The 23217-nt window shown below is 40.3% G+C and overlaps 2 protein-coding genes across 5 annotated transcripts in view; one reads left to right on the top strand and one right to left on the bottom strand.

Annotated features, from left to right (window-relative positions):
* Positions 1-298: 298 nt before the first annotated feature.
* RIOK3 (RIO kinase 3) lies at positions 299-11010 on the bottom strand. Its single transcript, XM_005517216.3, has 13 exons — positions 10754-11010; positions 9880-10001; positions 8910-9055; positions 8677-8781; positions 7997-8106; positions 7130-7273; positions 6108-6235; positions 5033-5218; positions 4411-4570; positions 3316-3396; positions 3138-3227; positions 2727-2834; positions 299-1641 (listed from the first exon to the last, which is right to left on the bottom strand). The coding sequence occupies exons 1-13, from the start codon at positions 10817-10819 to the stop codon at positions 1540-1542; spliced, it is 1548 nt and encodes a 515-aa protein (XP_005517273.1). The 5' UTR covers positions 10820-11010; the 3' UTR covers positions 299-1539.
* A 4710-nt stretch (positions 11011-15720) lies between these two features.
* Positions 15721-23217, top strand: part of SLC35D4 (solute carrier family 35 member D4) — a 55971-nt gene continuing 48474 nt past the window's right edge. For all 4 annotated transcript variants that reach the window (XM_014254314.2, XM_014254322.2, XM_014254317.2 and 1 more), the window contains exons 1-3: positions 15721-15859; positions 19355-19401; positions 21132-21209. In XM_014254314.2, the coding sequence (XP_014109789.1) occupies positions 15788-15859; positions 19355-19401; positions 21132-21209 (197 nt within the window). In that variant the 5' untranslated portion in view covers positions 15721-15787. The remainder of the gene's footprint in view (positions 15860-19354; positions 19402-21131; positions 21210-23217) is intronic.

Genomic DNA, 23217 nt, shown 5'->3' on the forward strand with positions numbered 1-23217 from the left:
TGTTTCACTGGGAAATTCGAAACAGACTTAAGTATCCAAAAGATACAAGTTCCTTTATTTCAAAAGTAAGGGGTAAATGCAAGATACTTGTCTGCTTTAGAAAAAGGAAGAGGATTCAAGTGTTGGGATGAAACTGGCAAAACCAAGGTTGTTTACTGTTCATGTACTACCCACCCAATCAGTCATTTTTATATTCTTGTAAGGAATTAGTGTAGTCCTACCCTGAGACTGCTCTAGTGAAGCACCAAAGATCAATGAAGGCCTCCATGATGCAAAGAACCATGCAAGAATACCACCACAAGATCTTAAGATTTTACTTCACCACCAGTTTTCCAACAAAAAGAGATAAAAAAGTCACTTTCACAGCACACTGTGAGAAGGTCACATGTAGCATCACTATAGTCTGCTTGATAAAGAGCAGCATCAGAAAGTAGAAACCAGTTAAAAAGAAGTTGATTAGAATTCCTTAATTCCAAACTATCCCACCACATCAGTTCATCTTTAAATGTGCTTTTTGGAGAGAAACATCACTATTTAGAATTTAGAAGTTGCTGGGGAAAAAAAAAAAAAAAATGACAGACTGACATTAAGAATAAATAGACTGTGGAAACCAGTATCAGACACCATTTCTAAACAGAGCTTCTTTTGCTTACAGGTACAAAAAGAATACTCAGATTTGTCTGTGATTATCTTTAGGGCAAGAAAATTTGATGCTCCAAACTGATATTGTAGGTAGAGACAGTATTATTATAGGTTTATTTTTGGCTTGCACCAAGTTCTTGAAACCATTTGTGTATTAAGAGTGAAGCTACCTGAACTGACTCTTTATTATACATCATTGACTCAGGATTTGCTGGCATGTCACCAAGGAAGCCCTCTTCTGGTTGGATTAAAATCTGTTTCCCATGTAATAACCAACACTATTTACAGAGATAATTAGAGCCACATTCCCCCCTGTACTTCAAATGAAAAAGTACAGACTTTTGCGTTTATAAGTACGTTACTTTGCTAAGTTAACATTTTCATATGACTGCAGTGCAGAGTTTGCCTTGTCATTTTGCCCTTGGTGGAGATGGATGAAAGACATTGTGTCCATACAAAATGTTTGATTAGTTTTTCAAGTTGCATTAGGAAAAAAAAAGAGGGACTCTTCTAGTGTGGTTTCTTTCCCACTAAATACTTTGGACAATATAGATGCTTTTTAATTTTTTTTTTAGACTAAAAGATATGTAAGCTCTGAATCATGCAAAATATGACCATCTGAGCTACATTAGTCTAATGTAACTGGGCAATTGGTGAATTTGTCAGTCTGTTCAAAGTGGTAGTGACAGTCCATTCTCACAGTGCCAGCCTGATGTGTGGGACAAGTTAAAAAAAAGCAAACCACTGAGGCATCACCATTATGCTTGCTGTGTTTTCCATTTTGGTATTCTCAGCCAACCACTCTCTTGACACTGGCAGTTGACATTTATCACTGCACCAACATAGTCAGAAGCAGTAAATTTGTGTTTTGTTTCGTCAGCAGCTATAAACTCAGTGCTATTCATCATATATAGGTGGGTCTCCATCACTGGAAAATGTTGACAGTTTCTTTCCATGATTCTGCACGTGATCTTCATTCATCTTCTCCAAAGCTTCAATCTAGAGAGCCAAAAATAAAACCGTGCTGAAATCATAAAACCATGCTAGCAGCAGAACACTTCTAAACTGCATTAAAAAGTACATTTTGAGGCCAAAGCAGGTATGTAAAATGTTGCTATTTCAAAGATTCAGTCACATGTAACAGCTTGAATACAGCCAGTTACACCTTGAAACATCTGTTCTCAACAAGTAACTAAAATGAGTAGCACTTCTTTATAGTTTGAAGCTACCTAACTAAAATGCACCAGTTGCAGGGAGGACTGGATTTTTTTCTTAAGACTTCAGCTGTATTCCTCAAAGTATAGAAGTGTGCCTTTCTCCAGTGACACAGATATCATGGAACTGCAACACAGTGTTCCCTTTATCTCTTTCTTTCTTTGACCACCTGCCCCAGAAGTCACCTAATTTTCACCTCCCACCTACTCCATGCTGAACTAGCACAAACTTGCAATGTCATTAGTAATTAGGGAGAGTAAAATTGCCACATTGGCCTTACTTTAGTTAGAAAATATAGAATGTTTGACAACTTTTTTTAAATCTGATATCAGGATGCAGGCCTTGAGGAGTTACAGCCAAAGGCTGAAGATTGAAAGACAGCAGTGACCAATGATTCATATTTACATTAGCATGATTTTAAGCTTCAAAATTGAAAATGCTAGCCTAAACTTAAAATTCAAATAAATTAACATCTAAACAATGAAAAATAAGTGGTAGAATAATTATTATTTTTAACCCAACTTTCCTTTTGCTGTACAATCTTAAATGTATGTAAGGTAAGACAACAACTTTTAAACTAAAACAGATCACTAGATTTGCCCTAATGCTGAAATGAAGCAAATATATTCAACATGAAGTCTTTTCTGCTTGGGAGCAGGGTGATCAGGAAAGGGGGTGGAGAGGTCTGTCAGAGTTTCTGTAAATGTTTGTACTAGGCTGAAATATTCAAAGTTTTAAAAAGAAATGCAGAATGCTGAAGTTTTACTCACACTGAACACAAATCACACAAACTAAATGTGGAAAGTTAAGGTATTATAATAGCTACCATAGCTAACCAAATTAAAACTGTTAGACAGAGAAAGCTATACCTCTGCTTGGAAGTCTACTTCATTGTCAGCTGTAATATTTAAACCTGAGACAGCGTTGAAGAGTTCACGCTCATTAAGTGCTTCTGCCACGCCTCCTTTCTGGAAGAACTAATCAATATAAAGAGCACACATGAAACACTTTACTACACAGAACAAAATATTCCTTTGACTTTCCCCAGTTGCTACATTTACCCAAAATTACGTTTTTGTTTTTGCTGACCCACAGATAACTGAAAGAAGTTTTAAATTTTACATTTTAGTGGTACAATTTTACTTTACCACATTTTTTCACTTTCAGAGGACACTATCAGCATGAAAAATATGCAAGAGTAATCTTCTATATATTTAAGATATTTTGTATTTTAGAAAACATACAGCATAACAGAAGATTGTCAGACAAAGAGGTCCTACCTGTGAAACATTCCTACAGTCTCTGAACAAAAACTCAAGTCCATGAGGATGGGTTGGCTCCACAGACTGACTGACATCAATAAGCCAGACCTGTAGTCACAGAGAAATAGCAATCCACTTTGTGTTAGTATTTCACAGTAGATGAAACCTTTTTCCCCCAAATTAAGAACAAACTCACCTTCCCATCATGCCAAAGCATGTTGTATTCACTCAGATCTGCATGGACCAGGTTGCACTCCCTATACAGCTGCTGCATCATCTGCAAGGAACCAAATTAATGAAGGAAGTATGCTATACTCCAAATAAATATTGCCAGCATGATGATATTAAAAAAAAAAAAAAAAGCCAAAACAACCCCACCTTTCCCTAATCACCCACATAATTTACATAATTTTTAACCAAGTCTTCAACACACTTTCATCCAGGGAATGGCAGTTTTGGCAGACTGCCAGCAAACTAAGCTTTTATCACTTCACTTAGCTTTGGCAAAGTGAGGAGAGTTACTCTGGTAAACTCAAGTGAGCTCTGCCAAGCAGTCCAAGTGCAGAAGACAGATAAGCATGTTCTCTAAATACATGTCATTTTCACTCCTATCAAACAGGAAGGAAGTCTCACAGCTGTAGAGACTGAATCCTAACCAGTACACAAATTCACTTAAAATACAGCTGTGTTGCTCACTGGTCTCATTCATTTGAGACCTAAACCATTCCTGTGAACAAGCTGTGGGGCTGGTTGCCTGGTTGGGTTTTTTTAATTTCTATAATAGTGAGTGGACAGTTAGCAGGTGTGTGTTTGAACCAAGCAGATAACAGGAAATGAAAGCATCCACCATACAATATCCTAATTAATTCTCTAGTTTCTAGGTCTGCTGAAAAGTGGGCGGGCGATCCACTGGAGAGTGCTTAAGCAATATGAATTAAGTGTTTGGTAAGCCCAGAAAGACTTCAGAGAATTCTCTAAACCACATACTGCTTCTATAAAAGGAGGACTACTTGCTCACAATTCCTCTGCTGTTAAGCATCTGTTTGTCATCAAATTCCAGAATGTTTTCCACTCAGATTAAGATTAAATTTAATTTTATTTTTTTCCAGTGCATAATTTCTTATTGATTCTAAGTCACACATTAAACAGCAGCGAAATAAGACTTTGGACTTCCTATCTTGAAAATTATGTAAGCATCCTGAAAAGTAAATAAGTGCTCATTTGTCCTTACAGTTATTCCCTTAAAAGAAAATACAACCCAGAACTGGAGGAGAAATCAGCATCATCTTACATTAAGAATCTGATAGTAGGCCTTTTTCATATCTTCACTACTAAGTGTTACATCCTTTAGTTTAGGAGCTGGGACTTGATCCTGGCCAATGAAAGACATAACCAAGACGTGTTTCTTAAGGATAACCACTTGAGGACAAGGAATTCCTGCATTTTGCATTCTGTGGATCAGAAAATAGATACTGATCAAGAAAAACAGAACAAAAGCTTCAAAGTCCTCAAAGTTCTAGTTCCCGCTTGAGAGCTGAGTGAGAAACTTGATCCAGAGTAAACAAAGTCTTAGAGAGAATTGAAAACTGAATAATTATATGTATTTCACAGTATTTTACACAGGAAAATTCAGATTCTGAAGTTATAAGTGAATCTAAAAATGCTTACTGAATACTAATCACTTTTACAACTAGAACCTGTTAACTTCATGGGCCTGTAAATTCTGCTGCAAAATCACTGAAGATGCCAACAGCTTATTAAACTGTAAAAAAACAGAGGCTTATTCAATCTGTGCCAGGTTGTATATTATTCTGGCCTAAAAGTCAAACACCCAGACACAGAATAACTTCTTTAAACAGAGAATAGGAAACTGACAGGCATTTGGCAACTACACTTCCTTTTCCTTTCTTTACCTTGTTAAGTTATGCATTTCTTTCTCAGCCCACATACGGATAATTTTTCGTGGATTCAATTTACTGAAGCGGTCTTTAAATCTGTAGTCATCCTTAATGTATTTGTCACGGTTCTTGAATTCATTAAGAGTTGTTTTAAACACTTTGATGGCACATTCTGGAGGAATAACTTTATCTTCAGTTGCACTGCTCATGGAAAAAGAGAAATATATAACAAAGTTAACTATTCACATATTTACAAGCAAATGCATGGGTTTGGGTTTTTATACCTTGCAACATACAGCAATTTTTAATATAAGAGAGGATATAATTTTCTATGACATTTAAAAGCCAACTTAAGTTTATAACAATTCCATGATTAAACTTACATATGTTCTATAACTTACCCATGTTTGGGTTTTGGCATTTTGATTATAAGTTGCTTATCAAATAGGTTACCTCTCCAGATTTGTAAGGTACATCTTTTCTCCCCAACTCCAACTTTCTCTCTTGACATCTCTAAATACATTAACTGTATTTGAATTTTATTAGCTCTTTCTCAAACATCACTGTTTTAAAGTCAGTTAAACACAATGCAGTCACCATAATGCACTCTAATCCTTCCAGTATGGCAGGAAGGATTCAAGAAGTGACCTGCATCTCAACACTATTCTCAACCTGAAAGTAAACAGCACCTCCACTGAGGTGCAAATATAGAGCTGACAGTAGAGCAATTTCTATGGAAAGACAACCTTCAGGTAGCCCAAGATCCTCATGACAGCTCTGTGGTCCAGGGCAGGTCAGTAGAAAATTTCTCAAAAATCTCAAGATTTCTTTCTTATAAAAGGAGAACATTTTTTCCACAGAAAGGCATGGTGGATTTCTCCCCATTCATTAACAGCTGCCACGGAAGAAAGTGAGGATTTTTTTCCTTTATGGTTGGTATCATTTGGTTTTCAGATTTTATTATTATCTGCATATACAGCCTTTAAGTCTCAGAAATAAAAAAGGTGCAGATGTTTAACTATTTTGTCTTCTGCTTTTTAAATAATTTCTTGTAATTAAAGCTATCATCAGCAACAAACAATATACTCACTTTCCTCCATAGGCATGAAAAACAACAGATTCTTTTCCTGTGCTGATGCAGCCTGTGATGGTCTCCAGCATCCCAGAATTGACCATCTTGTACAGAAGTAAACGTGTTTTAGGATCCACTGCTTTCTCCTACAAGAGATTAATAGAATGAATAGGCAAGACATGAATACTCAATTCAATAAAGCAATTCTTTGCTTTACCATGAGTTTAGAATATTTATGCATCACAAGAATTCAACTAAGTGTAAAGAATAATGTATTAATGAAAGTTCTCTCAACTGACAGAGGGAAGAAAAAAAAGCCAAACCAAAATAAATATCTGAAGCAAAGCAAATCTGCTTGAGGACTGATTTAATGATTTAATACTCTTAGTTCCCCATCAGCTGTGCAGCACATAGAGTATTTTACTAATTGCACATACAGACTGTGGCTCAACAGCACTTTCTACAGTGTTTTCAAGAAGCCTTTACAAATCATGAATCACAATATCCCACGTATTATATTTTTTTATATAAGTAAAAATAAAGCAAAGCAAAACACACCAATTTTAAGAAGTCCACATGAGGAATTACCAGAGGTCCTACTCCAAACTCACGCATACAGTCTACCAAGTAAATTCCTAAATTATTAGATCACCTCATCTTCCTGAAACTTGTTATGAAGACAGATATTTGGAGCCATATGGTTCAACTGCAGAGGATTAGTCCTCTGGATGTTTCTATAAATAATTTCCAGGTAGTTTACTCATTGTAGCTGATTAAGAGACAAGTTTAGAAAGACAAAGAGAAAAAAACAGTAGCTGCTTGCTCTTACTTCAACATGGCTGTCACAGTAATGCAGCTCAAACAAAGAGCCTTTTTCTAGTAGGAGCTGGCTGATATAATTTCCTTCAGCAATGTTAACATAATGTTGCTTAGCTGTTTTACTAAAAACGGAATGTTGCAAGAAGTTACCCAGCAGTGTGTTGCTATTACACAAGATAAGGAGTAGAGAGAGAGAGAGAGAGACTTTATTAAAAACATACAGCAGTGGAGTGCTCCTTCTTCTCGTGGAGCCTTGCACTTCGACGTTCCTCAGAGTATGCATGCTGCTTTAAGGCATTGAAGACTTGATTTGACAGTTTTAAGTCCATCCCAATTCCATCCCCAACTTGGAATTCAGGTGCAAACTACAAGCAGAAATAATAGGAATTTAAGCATTGTTACTTGCAGACACCAAAAGTTGGCACAAACAGAAATTTCTCATTCTGATTTGGAAAAACAGGACAGATTTGGACCTATATGAAATCCACTTTGTGCAATGTTGTCACTATGTTAAAAAAACACACTGCTTTAAACTCAGAACTCAAAGTTCTGCCCAAATTAATATGAGATTACCTAACATCCCGCAAAAACAGTACTTGCAGCATTTCCTTATTTACAGAAGTTGCACCAGTTACCTTAAAGAAAATGAAAGGTATGTACTACAGATAAACAGACTGAAAAGCTCTAAGTCAAACAATTGACTGAAAATAAATTACTTGGCTTATCAGACAAAATTAATTAGAAGAAAGATTACACAACCTCTATGCTTTTCAAAAATAGCTTTCGTGTTTCATTTGCTTGTGTGCCAAACTTGCTGATAGTTTTGTTTTGCCCAAACAGTTCTGTGCAAATTCTTGAATTGCTCAATAACAAACTATTATTAAACAGAAAACCCACAAAACTCACACCGCCAATGTGATTATAGAATGTGAATAAAGAGAAGACTGCTTTGCTTTCATCCAACAGGAAAAAAATAAAAGTCAGCACCCTACCCAGCAGCACTGGTAGACAAGCAGAATTAGTTCTTTGGCTGAATTGCAGCATTCCAGTTTTACACACAAAATAAGTTTCCCTAAATTTTCACTTACATTTTCCATGCGAGCAGTGTTTTTTCTTCCACATACCACTTCATCATGTTTCGTAGTAATGTCTTTTCCTTTACCTATGAAACCCCTTCTCGGTGTAGTAGTAGGTTTATCTGCCAGCAGTGAGAAAAATAAAGCAAACTTTACATCCAAACAAACATAACCAATGCCCACAGAAGTCCCACAATATCCACAAAAGCAACATAATTTTATTTATAAAACAGAATAAATTACTGCAATTGTACAATCTTAATACATCCTTCTCTTATCCTAAGCATGACAGCTTCTTTGGCCATGTTACAACTTACTTCTATGTCTTCTCTGGGGTGTCAGACACATTTCCGGCATGTTACAAGAGGAGTATTCAATATCATGTGCAGACGATATGTAACCATATCATCCAAAGGTAGATGACAGATAAGCACATCCCACAATACTTCCCATGTACACTGGTTATTTTGGAAATAATCTGGTAATTCAGATTCAGCCACTGAAGCCAATATACTGGCAGACAGAAGCCTGAAGTTACCCACCCAACCTCCTGCTGACACCTCTCATTGAGGTGACCTGATTTTAAAGGTAGCTGGTGTCTCTCCTTACATTAAAACAAGACGTAATTTAACTCTGTCATATTCTCAGGTCTATTGGCTGAAGAAATTGTATTGTTTAAAGCTGTCACATACCTGCTCTGTATGGATCATGACGGGTATCCTGCCAATCAACCTCATCCTCTGAGCTATCACTGTCATAGGGATGCACTTTCCGATAATTTTCAAATGATATGGAGACTTGAGAAACAAAACAAATAAACATGATTGTGATTATCAGGGATTTTCTACATCCTCACAGCCCTGCCAGTTTAAGCTAAGTGCCAAGAATAGCTCCAAAGCAAAAATGTTCCTTCTGATGAAGGTACCTTTGCTATCTCCATTGATCTTCCTCTCTTCACGCCGAAGCTGTGCATCGTATTCTCTGTCAAATTCCATCTGCAGCATCTGAGCTAACATTAGATCACTAGAAGTGTCAATATTTTCTCCTGTAATAAATGGTCCTTCAGCAGCACTACATAAGATGAAAACAGGAATTTAAAAAAAATTAAACACAGAAATCTAAGCAGAAACACTGCTTTATACCACTATCCTACTCTATACAACAGACTTCATGAAGAACTGCACAGAAAGGAATGGATCTCAGCTGTCTGCCTCCTCTCCAAGCCAACACTCAATATTAATAGCTCATGACTTCATTTCTCTTTGCTACTCATTTACCATGCAAATTTTACTTAAACTTTTGCTTGTTTACCATTCTGCAAGAAGCATTAAGCTCTATTTTTAAGACGTCCTTCAAGGAAAAAAAAAGAAGGCATACAGGTGTATGCAGGTATATACACTTATTTATAGGTTTAAAACGTCCAAAATTGTATTGCTTTGTTTTGCTTCACAAGAAAGATAGTCAAAATTTGTACAATTTTAGAACTAGCAAGTTCTTGGCCTTTGTTTAGAGCTTTCAGGTATTGGGAGGATACAGGTGATATACCTGACAGTTTTCAAAATAACATTGTACACTGTTGACAAGAATTCCTGAAAGGATAGAATAAAACCATTTCTGACATTTCTCTAAATATAGTTTATAGACTGTGTTAACACCCCCAGAAAATGCAAAGAAAACATCAACAAGGAAGGAAGAGCAACAGAGAAAAGAATCTATGGAAGACTTTTAGCTGAGGAAGCCATCTTCACTGAAGAAGACCTAAAGAAGCAGAGTTAGGGACAACAGGCAAATCATTTACTATATAGCTATGCACTGAGCACACTGTAAGAAAACACACAAGAGAGAGAAGAGGGCATCACAACTATGGAGATCACTAATCCAGGACTTAAACTTACGCAACCACTTCAGGAAAAGCAGCATTTTCTTCTTCCAGCTGCAATTCTTTTGCCAGCTGTTCACTCATTACATCAGCAAGAGAACATGATATTGATGTTGTGCTAGGAGCTCCCCAAGGACACTGTAAATAAACATTTTATTCAAGTCAGCAAGACTTGAGCAGTGGCAACACAATAATCAGGAAAATTAGCTATTGCTGGCTCCAAAATAAGGTCATGTAATCTTGTAAGGGCTCTTCTACAGATACTTGGAGAACTACTCAAAGAGTAGTTTCATAAACACAACATGGAGAACTGGGGTTGAAAGATTGTTGATAGTCACTTATTAATGAAGGAAGAAAGTCAGTTTGTCAGGGTCGGTACCCTCTGAAGACAGGGGGTAAAGCCTCCCCAGGAGGTTTGCATACAAGCAGACACACAATCTGTGTAAAACTTCTCTTGGAATAATCCAACAGCAATGGCTTACGCACAGCTTCCTCCCGCGCTTCTAAAGCCCTGAAAGGTCAGCCATCGTAAAACATGCCCTGAAAACCGCAGAGGGACACACACACACCTCGCTCGGGGAGGCGGAGGCTGGGGAATGACGAATCCAAGCAAGCTGGGACTCAGTGCCTACCGCCGGGATAACCAACTCCCTTGGAGGGAAGCAACTCAGTTACCGGCTTGTCACAACAGCTCTCACCCCCACAGACACAATTGCCGGTAACAGCAAACCACGCTCGGGTCGCTCTACCGAGCGACCGTGACCCTGGTGGTGCTGGCACCACCTCGCAGCGCCCTCTCCACGGCCTCGGTCCTTTTCCTCCTGCTCCTCCACCTTCCCGGAGCCCGGAGAGCGGCGGCCGCGGCCCCGCGGTGCCGGCACAGCGCTCACCTTGCTCTGCCAGGCGGAGCCCGGCCTGGCGTCGGGCGCGGCGGCGGCGACTCCCACCGAGTCCATCGGGCACGCAGGGACGGGCGGGCGGCAGGAGCGGGGTCTCTCCGCGGGGCAGCAACGCTCCCACTGCCAAACCTTCCGGGTCCTCCCCCGTTCTCCGCGGCCGTCAGGCGGCCCATTGGCCGGGGGTGTCCCGCCTTTCCGGTGATGTCACCGGGGCGGCCGCGGCCTCAGCGGCGGCCTGCTGAGCCTGCCGGGGCCCTCGCCCGGCCGCCCCTACCCGGGGACTGAGGGACAGCGCCGGGCTGCGCTGGGCTGGTGGTAACGCGGAAGGGAGAAATTAAATAGCTGGTGTTTGTTTTTATCTCGGGAAGTAACCAAGGAAACGATGGGAGGAAAAAAAAAACCCAAAAAACCAAACAGCCAGCGGCAAAACAAATGGGTGAAATGGAGTCCAGAGAAGGGCAGGATAGAGCAGGAACTGGTGAAGGGTCTGGAGGACATGTCCCACGAGGAGCAGCTGAGGGGGCTGGGGGTGTTTAGCCTGGAGAAAAAGAGGCTCAGGGGTGACTTTATCGCTCTCTACAAACACCTGAAAGGAGGCTGTAGCCAGCTGGGGGTCGGCCTCTTCTCCCGGGCAGCAATCGACAGGACCAAAGTACATAGCCTTAAACTGTGCCGGGGGAGGTTTAGATTGGACTTTGGGAAGAGTTTTTTCACAGAAAGGATGATTAGATTGGAATGGATTGCCCAGGGAGGTGGTGGAGTCACCATTCCTGGAGGTGTTTAAGGAAAGACTGGATGTGGCACTCGGTGCCATGGTCTAATCGACTTGGTGTTTGTTCATAGATCAGACTCAGTCTCAGAGGTCTTTTCCAATCTAATTGATTCTGTGAAATGAAACAGTTGGCATTTGTATTTATTTCAGAAAATAACTGAGAGAACAAGAAAAAACCACAACAAATTAACCAAACCATAAGCAAACAAATTGATTTGATCCCAATCCTCTAAGTCACTGCAGATAGAAATTTAAATACTTTGTATGTGACCTGCCTTTTACATCTCAATTTGATACATAGTGTTTATCTAGAAAATAGTATTTTGACTAAAATGTCCTATTTCCAGGATAGCAGCAACAGGATAGTGTTTTGCTATGGCACATTAGGTCTACTTCGGCAAGTTTCCTTAAAGGAAGAAAGCAATGCCTAGAAATCTCCTCTGGCCTGGCTCATCATCAGCTGTTGAAGGTATCTGTCTGCAGCCAGACAAATGCACCGTCACAGTCACTGCTGATAATCTGAAATACAGCCTAGGAAAGCTGGGTGGCTGCAAGGGCAGAAGTAATAAGGGATTCTGTAGCCTCTCTGGCATCCCCCAGCCTGCTCAACGTTCCCTGTTTTACATTTAGCAAAGCCCTGCTGCCAGGCAGGCCCAGTAAAGGCCATTCATATCAATCTCAGCCATGCAAGAATCAGCTTCATTGGCCAAAGTTCCTCTTATTTGTCCTTAGCAACCTGCAATGATGTAACACATTACAGTCCCCTAAGACACTCTGTTCCAGAGTTCATTACCCCAGAAAGTTCCCAACTAAAAGACAAACCATTTGGAAGAGGGCAGGGACCCAGGCTGTAACACACGACCTGCAGGCATGACACAGGCTTTGCCACAAAGCCATTATAGGACCACAGAATCATTTAAATGGCAAAAGACCTTTAAAATCATCAGGTTCAATGGTTACCACAGCACTGCCAAATGCTGATGAGAGTGGCTTTATCTGGTGATGCAGTACCAGCACGTTTCTTACCCTCTCCCTACTTAGCCCTGGTGAAAAGCCATTATTTCTTTCCCTTTGCAGCTGCCTTTTTGGGGTATGAAGATTACTGCCATGCTCCTGTCTATCTTCTTTGTCTAAAATTAACAGTTTTATATATGAGCAGAATATCAAAACAATGTCCTGCTTCCCTGGGAAAAATTGTTATTCTTGCACAGCTGTACAAGCACTGATTAAGAAAATGGGTTTTGGTAGGTTTTGATTCAGAAAGACATGAATAGTGACTAAATATTCCTATGTCTTATTATTAACTTTTTAATTTTCAAAAATAAGTGTTTTATTTTAGTCTCTTAAATATTCCTGATTGTGCGTTGCTCCTATGACCTCTTACATGAATGAATCAATCTTTGAACTGAATTGTGTTAAAAAGAAATGTTCTATGAAATGATGTGTAAACAAAATCATTTGCAACACATTCATACCTCCCAATAAAAATAGTTAAAAATCTAGATAGAGCAGAAACTTCCCTTCATATTTTCAAAAGAATTCCAAAGCTGCATAGTGATTACTTTGTATGTAATTCAAGTCAGTTCTGATAAACAACATTAGCAGAAATTTACATCTTCATTCTTACTCCCTCATTGTAAGTAGCCTATAAGAATCCAAACCTACCTCTGTATTTGGCTGTAAGGAAGTATGTAATCTTTGGCCAAGTCTCCCACTTGCACTAAGAAATACTACCGAAAGCTCAGAGATATCATTGTAATGTTTTGCATGAAAAATAGTAATAAATGTATAAAAATGTAATAAATGTAAAATGTAAAAACTGTAATAAAAATGTCAAAAGTACTCTTACTGCATGCTTACATTAGTCTTTGTAGATATCTGTACACTTTACTTTCTTTCAAAGGTTTACAGGCTGAATTTGTGGCACAATGCAAAGTATGCCTTTGTTTGCCAAATACACATTTGACATTTGTACATAAACAGGTGCTCTGCAAAGCGGAAATGCTGTGTCACCCTGCCATCTATAACACATCCATTACAGTGACTCATCAGTCTGTGGGTCTGGATGGACCAAACATTTCAGCACTGGAAATTGATGTGTGTGTTGGGCCATCGACTTACAAACCAGATAGGATGACATCTGATGCACCAAAATACTTGAATTTATCTTGGTGGAGGTCAGCTGTTCAGCTGTTGCACTCTGTTGACCATGGCTTTTGAGGCTAAACATAGCAGGTTAAACAGGCTAATTTTATGGCCTGGATTTGACCACTTAGTGCCTCCCTCCCTCCCTTGTTTAAACCATGTTCATAAATAATGTTCCTTATTTATGCTGTTTTGCTCTGTCCTCTAAAAAGAGGATGTACATGTACAGAGAGGACCCTGTACTTTGTGTAAGAACTGCAAAGATAGGGCCTTGCTAATACCAGGTCTGGGAAAAACAAGGCTTACCTAGGCCATAATAGAAGATCACCTGATAACCATGACCTGACAGGGCATGTCTTTCACTGCTTCTCACCTGCCCGGGATATTTATAGTTCACATGTCATCAGTGAATCATAGGAACATAGAATAGTTGGTTGGAAGGGGCCTTTAAAGTTAGCCATCTAGTCCAGCCCCCTGCAATAAGCAGGGACTCTTGTCATGGGTGGGAGCAGGAGCTTCAGACAAAGTTTATTGGAGAAGCCCCTCATTGAGCCATGAGGTACAGAAAGGATCCCCTTGCTTTCTAAGTTCCTTCTCAGAGAGGAGCCAAGGTGCATCTGGATTCAATCTTAGTCTCAGACTGTCAATGGTTTAAGAAATTATAGAGGTGTGATTAACAACTTATTAATTAACAACAAATTAACGGCTCTGTACAACTTTGTGCTGTAGGATACATGATGGCAAAGCAGATCTATTTATATTAAAATGAATGTTTCATTATGATAAATGATTAGACAAAGAGATCTTAATCAGAATTATTTACTACATGCAATAGAAGATAAAACTACTTGGATAGGATGGTACAGTGCACTTTATCAAAGCAATTATATTGAAGCAATTCTGTTAAAACTAGTAAAAAGAAATAGTTCTTAAAGCAGAGATTGATTGATGTTACTCACCCATACCAATGACCATGGGCAAAATCTCTTTCACTCAGCCTCAAAGGACTAACTTTAAGAGGTGTCCCCACCCAATGGAGGAATCTTCATACACACTCCAAGAAGGGATATTAGAAGAACCTAACCATATGAAAATGGACTGGACTTTTATAGTGTAAAGTGACTGACTGCCAGTCATATTATCTCCAGGTCAGCTTAGCAACTTGTCTGCCAAACTTTTACTTCAGTGTCAGTATGTTAATTTGGGGTTGATGTGTCCAACTGGTGTTATCGTAACTCAACACCAAAACGAGCTTGATGCCCTCTCAGTCCACCACTGGACTAATAGCCTTGTAAGTAGATCATTGTCCAAGTTGCTTGACCACATTCCAGGGCAGAGCATCCTGCTAGACATCTTCAACTAGATCAGGTTGCTCTGAGCCCTGTCCAGCCTGGTCTTGAACACTTCTGGAGATGGTGTATCCACCAACTGTTCCAGCATCTCACCAGTGCACCGTAAAATATATCTTTCTTACATCTAGTCTAAATCTGCCCTCTTTCAGTTTAAAGCTATTCCCCCTACCACCACATGCACATGTAAAAAGTCCCTTTGCAGGTCTCTTGCAGGTCCCCATGGCACTTAAAGGCTGGTGTAAGGTCCCTCCACAGCGTTCTATTCTCCGAGCTCTCTCAGCCTGTCTTCACAGAAGAGGTGCTCCAAGCCCTCTGATGATCTTTGCGTCTCTCCTCAGGACTTGCTTCAACAGGTCTTTCCCCCGCCGAGTGCCTCGGAGCTGGACGCAGCACTCCAGGTGGGGGTCTCACAAGGGCGGAGGAGAGGGGACGATGTCCTCTCCCCTGCCGGTCACGGTTCGGCCGCTGCCGCCCGGGCTCCGGCTGTGCCCGGCCTGCGGCGCTGCCGGCCGCTTCGAGCCCAGCACAGCCGCCCTGAGTCCGCTTCGGCCTCGCCGAGCCCGGCACTGCAGCTCCAGGCCCCGCACTGCCGCCCTGGGCCCGGCACGGCCGCCCTGAGCCCGGCCCGCCCGCTCCGGGCTCGGCCCGGCCGCCGGGCGGCAGCAGCGGCCCCGCAGAGGCGGCGCCCGCTGAGGCGACGTGTCCCCTCCACGGCCGATGGCCGCCGCCCGCCGAGCTCCGCGCCCGCGCTGACTGATGTATTTGAAGAGGCCGGCGGGCGGCCTCGCCTTCTGCCTCTTCTACCTGGCCTTCAGCTTCACCAACAAGGTGAGCGCGGGCGCGGGGCTGCCCCGGGCTCGGACGGGCCGGGCGGGGCGCAGGGAGGTGCGGGGGCGCTGGCTGCCGGTCCGCAGCTGCGGGAGCGAGGGGCGAGGGAAGTGCAGGGATCCAGGAGTAGGGGGAGAAAGAGGAGAGACTGTGCCCTCTGCTTTCCGTGCTTGCCCTGCTCAGGGAGAGCCGGAGGACCAGCCCTTCCTGGACGGGACTACCCCACGAGTGAAAAAGTCCGTGGCACTTCCAGCCCGCCGCCCATCCCAGTGTGCTCCCGAAACTGCGGATAGGGTGCAGGTTTCGTTTTGCTCAGTGAGTGACAACTTTACCTTTCCACGACAGAGAAATTCCATTATTGTCTTGTTTAGAAGAGCAACGGGGTTGACATCATGTCATTCCAATGAATGAAGTGTTATAGACCCTGAAGTTATGCTGCACTGAAAGTATCGCTGATGCTGTATATATTTCATCATTGGATGTCTGGCAACTGCACTCATTCCCAAAAGAAAATCTGTTAACTGGAACAATAGTATCAACTATCCAAGGGGAAAATGTGAAATATTCAAAGTATTATTTTAGTATGAAACAATTAACTTCCATGGAAACTTTGTTCCTTTGTCAACTTAATTAACCTACCAATCAAGAATTTTGTTTTCCACTGTGTAACAGTTTCTTATTAATGTTGCTGAAGTTTCTAAGTAGAAGAAATAGGCTGAAGATGGCCACATTGTGAATAAAATTGTATCATTAAAGTATTGTTTGAAAGTAGTTTTTTCACTGGGAGGAGATAGAGCTCCCTGCTATCCTATTTGTCAGACAGCATGTCTGTATTTCTGTTGCAGATTTCTGAAAGAAAAAAATATTGGTGAAGCAATCAGGCTATGAATATTCTGAAGGAGGATTAGAGAAAAACAGCATTTCAGAGGTGAAAAATGAAATATTTTCTGGGCTTTGGCTAGCGGTTTCTGTCCCAAGATACATTTGCCATTAAGGATGCCCAGAAGTAGACTAAAGTCCAGACATGAAGCAAAGCTGTAGGGAGAGATAATGAACTTGATTTGACAGACTGCTGGGAGCAGTGATTAGTTAAACAAAGGGACTAAAAGAGCTGCCATGTTGCATCATGGATTGGGAAGCGTATTCATCTGGCTTAGCTGTGCTTGAGAAGTCATAAGGGACATTGACACAGGGCCTCCATTTTCAAACCTGAATGTAGGTTTTAGTGTAATGTAGTTAAAAATAACCAGAATGTAGACCTTTCAGTTGCTGCAGATGGTGTACAAATGCAAGCAGGAGCATAGGCATGTAGGTAGATTTTCCTGATTTAAAATGCATGTGGCAGTTCTGACAGGTGTATGTGTAAAAGGACCTGTTGTGAATCAACATGCCTTGTCTCTGTAAACTGATGCCAGCCTCTTAGTGACACCCCATAAATCTGAAAACTGGACCTTGCAAGGTGTTCAGCAGAGTTTTCTCTCTGCTGAAAGGTTTCAGCTTCTCTTTTTGCCCTTGACAGCTTCTGCTGGCTCCTGGAAGGAGCAGCAACTACTTTCCATTTCCTCTGAGGAACCTTCAATCATTCTTCTCCTTTGCAGAAGTGGTATTTATATATTTCATTGTGGGAAATTGTTAGACCTGGAAGATATGTATTTATGCCTCACATTTGCATATATACATATTTAGTGTGAAGAGACACTAGCAGCCATAGATGCAGGCCCAGACAAAGCAGGCTAAAGCAATGACACAGATTTTGCTTTTTACCCCCATCTATCTGATGGGCTTTATGGGCTGCTTAATATTTTACACAAAATAGTGTGTAAGTAGAATGTTAAGTCTGTAAGAAACATTAATCATAGGGAGACAATTATGTTAAGATTACTGCTCTTGGTTCTGCCAAAGATTGCCTTTTTGGTACAATATGATTTTAGCTAACTGGTGCTTATGGCTTTTTGTTCCTTTTAATCCTTTTCCATTCAGTGTGATGTATGGACTGTGTTCAGAAAGTGAAAGCACAATTCGGATGACAGCCTTCTCCATTGTTCAGTGTGTCCACTCCATGCTTCACTCCACTCATGTACTTTAGTGTCTGTTACCTTCCACAGCAACTGAAGCAGCATCTAGCAGTTCTGGTGTGGGAAGTGTCCTGAATGAGTGGTTTAGGTTACTCAGAGAAACACCAGCAAAGGGATGGGCAAAAGCAGATTTAATATTAAGGTGAAATCATGATAAAGTTTGTTGGTGAGGTTCACTCTGCTGCCATCAATTACTACATTATTACATCATTAGATCATTATTACATTACTACAACACTACATCATTACATCTACGACATCTTTATTCGATGGTTAAAGCAGACAGAGAAAAATCAGATTAAAATCCATCAATCTAAAAATCAATCAACCTAAAATTATCTACATGGAAGTAAGAACAGGAAAGGGTGAGGATAAAAGGGAGTAAGACACTCACACCGAGTCACAGCATTCATAGTGGACCCGCTTGCCAAACTTAACCCCAGATTTGATCAATGGTTTAGTCTAAAGGTTTTAATAGCACTTAAACATAGCAGCTCTTAATCAACAGTTTAATTTAAACAATTTAACAAAAGATTAATACAGAATTTAATATAGGCATGACAGTGATTCACAGGCCTATCTTACTTACAAACCTAATGTACTTAAGAATCAAAGAGAGCAATACTTATTATAAATTTGCTACAGCACATCTACTTCACACACACTCAGATGTAAAGGAACATCTGTAAAGGTATACCAAGGAAAAATTTCTCTCACATTCAGTGAAGTACTCTCACTTTGAATGTCCTTGCACCTTCTTCATGGGCAAACAGTTGAGTCTTGAGTGGATAGTATCAGCCCAGGATCCATCACCATCCTTCAGAGATCTTCCAAGTGTAGCGAACTTGAGAGTTTGCTGGCTCTGAGATGTGTCCCACGCAGAGAGAGGTTGCTGGTTGCATCCTGCTGTGATCCAGGAGAACTCAAAGGGTCTCACTCAGGACTGCTGTTTATAGGAAAACAAGAGAGTTGGGTTTAAACAAAGTAATTTTCCTTCCTGGCCTCAATGTGGGTTGGTAACTTTCAAAGAAAGTTCAATAACAAAAATGTTGTTCCACTTGGGTTATTACACAGGCAAGAAAAATAAGTCTCCAAGGCTGTTAAAAAGCAGGAACTCACTGGACAGCATTAAGTTTCTTAGAGCAGACAGTGTTTCTGATAAGCTCAAGTGGAACTTAGCCCAGGTGCTGTTCATCAAGATTGAGGCCTATAAAGGATTTCAGGGATCATAGTGCAGCCTGATGAGGGAAGGGGGAGGAAATACACAAAACTGGTGAAATAATTAAACATTTTTTTTGGCTTTTCTACCAAACTAAAGCAAAATTAAAACTTTCTGTGTATGTTTTGTTTCTTGTGATTTTTTGTTAATATTATAAACTGTAGGTGTTTGATGTCCATTAATTTGCTATTTGTTTTCCAGTATGTCCTGTCTGTCCTGCAATTTACCTACCCTACCCTTTTTCAAGGGTAAGTATGGCTTTAAGAATTATTGTTTAAAAAATGACTTTAACATCTTGTTGCTCCGTGCTGAAGCTAACTTTACTACCTCTTGTCCTTATTGACTTTTGCTGTCTAGAGAACATGCTTCATGAAGCTTTAATAAAGCATTCATTAATGTGTCTTGGTTAATTTTTAAACATCATTCAGGTGATGTAATTGAGATATATAGAGTCCATAATTTCTCATTTTCCTTAAAGTCTTAAGCTTCAGCATAGAAAAATAGCAATTACAGTACAATAAAATGTGGAAAATGTGTAGTTATGGTACATTCTTTTGCTGTGCTAGAGAAAATCAACCTTAAACCCATCTTTAGGCATTCACAAATACCATGTTTTTTTCATGCTTAGCCTTGTTTACAAGTCTGCATCACAAGTCACTATTATATTTTAATGACTGTAATGAGAAATTTAATGTTTTGATAAGCGTCCTATATATCATCAATGCTGTTGATGAGACATTTAGTGAAAATCTGGCCTCTTAGAGCCAAGATTTCCTCCATTTTTGAGATTATGTTAAAAACTGCAGACACTGGGTGTCTTTACTTACTTTTCTGCTGCTTAGCATGGCTTACATTTTTGCCTGACTTGCAGTCTCAGGACTGCAATCAACTCTAGGAATAATTGCCTTGGGAATCTCCACTTCCAATGTAGTCAGCTCAATTAGATATGCAGTGGACACTTTCTTCAGTTTTGGTGCACACACAGAGACTGTCTCTTGCAGAAGGCTTTTGTCATATGGGGAGAGGGCTTTGAGTGATTTGTGTAAACTAGACATGGTAAATGAACAGAAAAGCGTATTTCAGTGGCAAGCAACTGCCTTACAGCATCTGTTTTACAACAGTTATTTCCTTTTTCTATTATTTGAAAATGCATTTCAGCATCTTAATATTTTTCCATAAGTTCTGGCTTTTAAAACTGACCTTTCCTTGAATTTTTTTAAGTGGTTCAGATGCACTTTCATTTTCATATGATAGATGAGCAAAGAGGAAAACAATGTAATTCTCAGTTCATGCTGTCACTGTTCATTGGAACTTGGTTTGGTTCCCTGTATAATCTAAGACTATTCTGCATAGTCTTAAGCATCTGAAACTGCCACAAACTTCTGTCCTTAAAATCTGAGACAAGAGGAAACTCTTCACAATAAAGTTGACGGGATTTCACTACTGGCTTGGATAGAGCATAGTCAAACCTGCAGCAAATATCAGGGAAACCTGCCTTTTAATCTCTCATATGTTCTTCATCCAAAAAAAGGTGAAGTGAGCTGTGATAGTAGCATTGAATATTTACCACATCCCTGTGGAAAATGAGCTCACTCTTCTCTGACAGTGTCCAACTGCACTAGTACTGCATAGAGTGAATATTTATTTATGCATGTGTGAGAAAGATTTTAATAATTGCTTAATACATTGCAATGAATGGGAATGATAAATAAGCGCACTGCTAGACCTGTTATGGATGTTAATGTCATTTAACATTGTAATACAATACCTCTGTCTGAACTGTGCTAGATGTTCAAGGATTTTCACCCAAGAAACGTGGAACACCTCTCTGAAAACCACTAGCTTAAGGAAGAAGAAAGCTGATAAGTCGTTTTAAAGTGTAAAAGAAATCAGTGTGCATTACTTGTTACTTATTCTAAGTTATCTGCACATATTCCCTAGGCCTCACATATTACTTCCTAGTGTTGTTCTATTTCAGGTGGCAAACACTGGTGGGTGGACTTCTGCTTCACATCTCCTGGAAGCTGGGCTGGGTGGAGATAAACCTGTGTTCAAGGTACTGTAGGGTTTTTTGTATCTGCCAAACACTTATTTTCTGTAGCTGGATTACAATATAGTTAAGTTGGTCATGGATGTTACTAACTGGCTAAAATAGAGTTTGATGTGTGTGGGAGTGTGGGTGTTCTGCTTCACAGATGTAGAAGAGAACTCACATTTTAGTTAAATGAGTGTTCAGTGACACACACTTAAACTGACTACTGATATAAAGTGGATTAAATTTAACCTTGTAAGACAACCAAAAAGCCCTTAGTGAAAACAATAAGGATGTCTTATCCAAATATCTCTCCATATATCTTCCCTGAATTGCTTCTTAATATTGTAAGAGAAACCTTGGTAATGTTAGTTAAAAGCATTAACACAACCTTCTGCAAAACCCTCAGGGCTGTGAAGTCTACAAATGTGATGTGCCTTTTTTCTGAGAGCTGCGTCTCATAAATGGGGATCATTCGCCTTTTCCTAACTGATGTTAACAATAAAACTCCAAATTAAATGGCGCTTTGTAGACAAAGATCATCTGCTTAAACTGAGTGTAACACCACAATTCAGAAGAGTAGTCATGCTGTACTCTGCTCAGGTGGATTCATTCTGCAGTATGGAATGCAGCATCTTTGTGCAAAATGGTATCATTTAGAAGATGTATGCCCACAGCAATCATTGGATCTTCTTCTCAGGAGATACTAAAAACCTTCCTGGGAAACAGCCTGAGTAATATGACTTGACTCTGAAGCTGGGAGAGTTTGGACTACATGACTGCCAGACATCCCTTTTAATGTAACTTTTTCTCAGTGATTCTCAGAATTCACAGAATTCACAGAATGGCTAGGCTGGAAGAGACCTTCAAGATCATTGAGTCCAACCCATGTCCTATCACCTCAACTAGATCATGGTACTGAGTGTCATACCCAGTCTCTTTTTAAACACATCCAGGGATGGTGACTCCACCACCTCCCCAGGCAGATCATTCCAGTACTCTATCACTCTTTCTGTGAAAAACTTTTTCCTAATATTCAACCTATATTTCCCTTGGCATAGTTTGAGACCGTGTCCTCTCATTCTGTCAGTTGCTGCCTGCAGAAAGAGACTGACCCCCCACCTGACTACAGCCACCTTTCAGGGAGTTCTAGAGAGTGATAAGGTCACTCTGAGTCTCCTTTTCTCCAGGCTAAACAACCCCAGCTCCCTCAGCCATTCCTCACAGGGCTCGTGCTCCAAGCCCCTCACCAGCTTCATTGACTCCTCTGGACGTGCTCAAGTGTCTCAATGTCCTTCCCAAACCGAGGGGCCCAGAACTGGACACAGAACTCCAGGTGTGGCCTCACCAATGCCGAGTACAGGGGGAGAATGACCTCCCTGCTCCTGCTGGCCACACTGTTCCTGATACAGGCCAGGATGCCTCTCTCTATTAGCAAGTGACAACTGATGAAATTTCTGTTTGAGATTCAAACAGTTGGCTTGAAAAATTGAATCTCCTTACTTGGAATGAAATCCTCTGGATATGTCAGGAAAAAAAAGGCTGTCTTCTGTTTTCATGTCCATACAAGCAATTACATCACCACGGAAATATAAGTGAGATTGTAAATGAAAACAGAATTCAGTTTCCTATTTTATAGCTGCAATAAACTGAGGATATGTTAAAAGCTGACAATGACTTCGGCAGAGACAGGATTAGGGTCCAAACCTTGCTTTACTAGCAGTTACTGATACATACATATATTATTATCAAATTTTATATTTTTAATGCAGATTTTGTCTTCACAAAACAGTCTAGAAGAATACAGCCATCAGTAATGTCCTTTTATAGTTCAGCTTCTCATCACTAATGATTACTTCTGCTTCAAATAATGAAATTGAAGAAGTTGAATATTTTTTTCCCTGCTTGGAAAAGACTTTTGTCTTTTCAAAACCTGGGAAGATATTAAAGAAAATAGAGGCCAAGAACCACTCGCTGATGTTGAAGAGGTTGTTTTTTTCTAAGAAAGGCTAGGATGAAAAATTAGTTCATA

The sequence above is a fragment of the Pseudopodoces humilis genome, chromosome 1, assembly GCF_049639895.1.
Source record: "Pseudopodoces humilis isolate 2021_Gansu_Grassland_sample_001 chromosome 1, ASM4963989v1, whole genome shotgun sequence".
NCBI lineage: Eukaryota > Metazoa > Chordata > Aves > Passeriformes > Paridae > Pseudopodoces > Pseudopodoces humilis.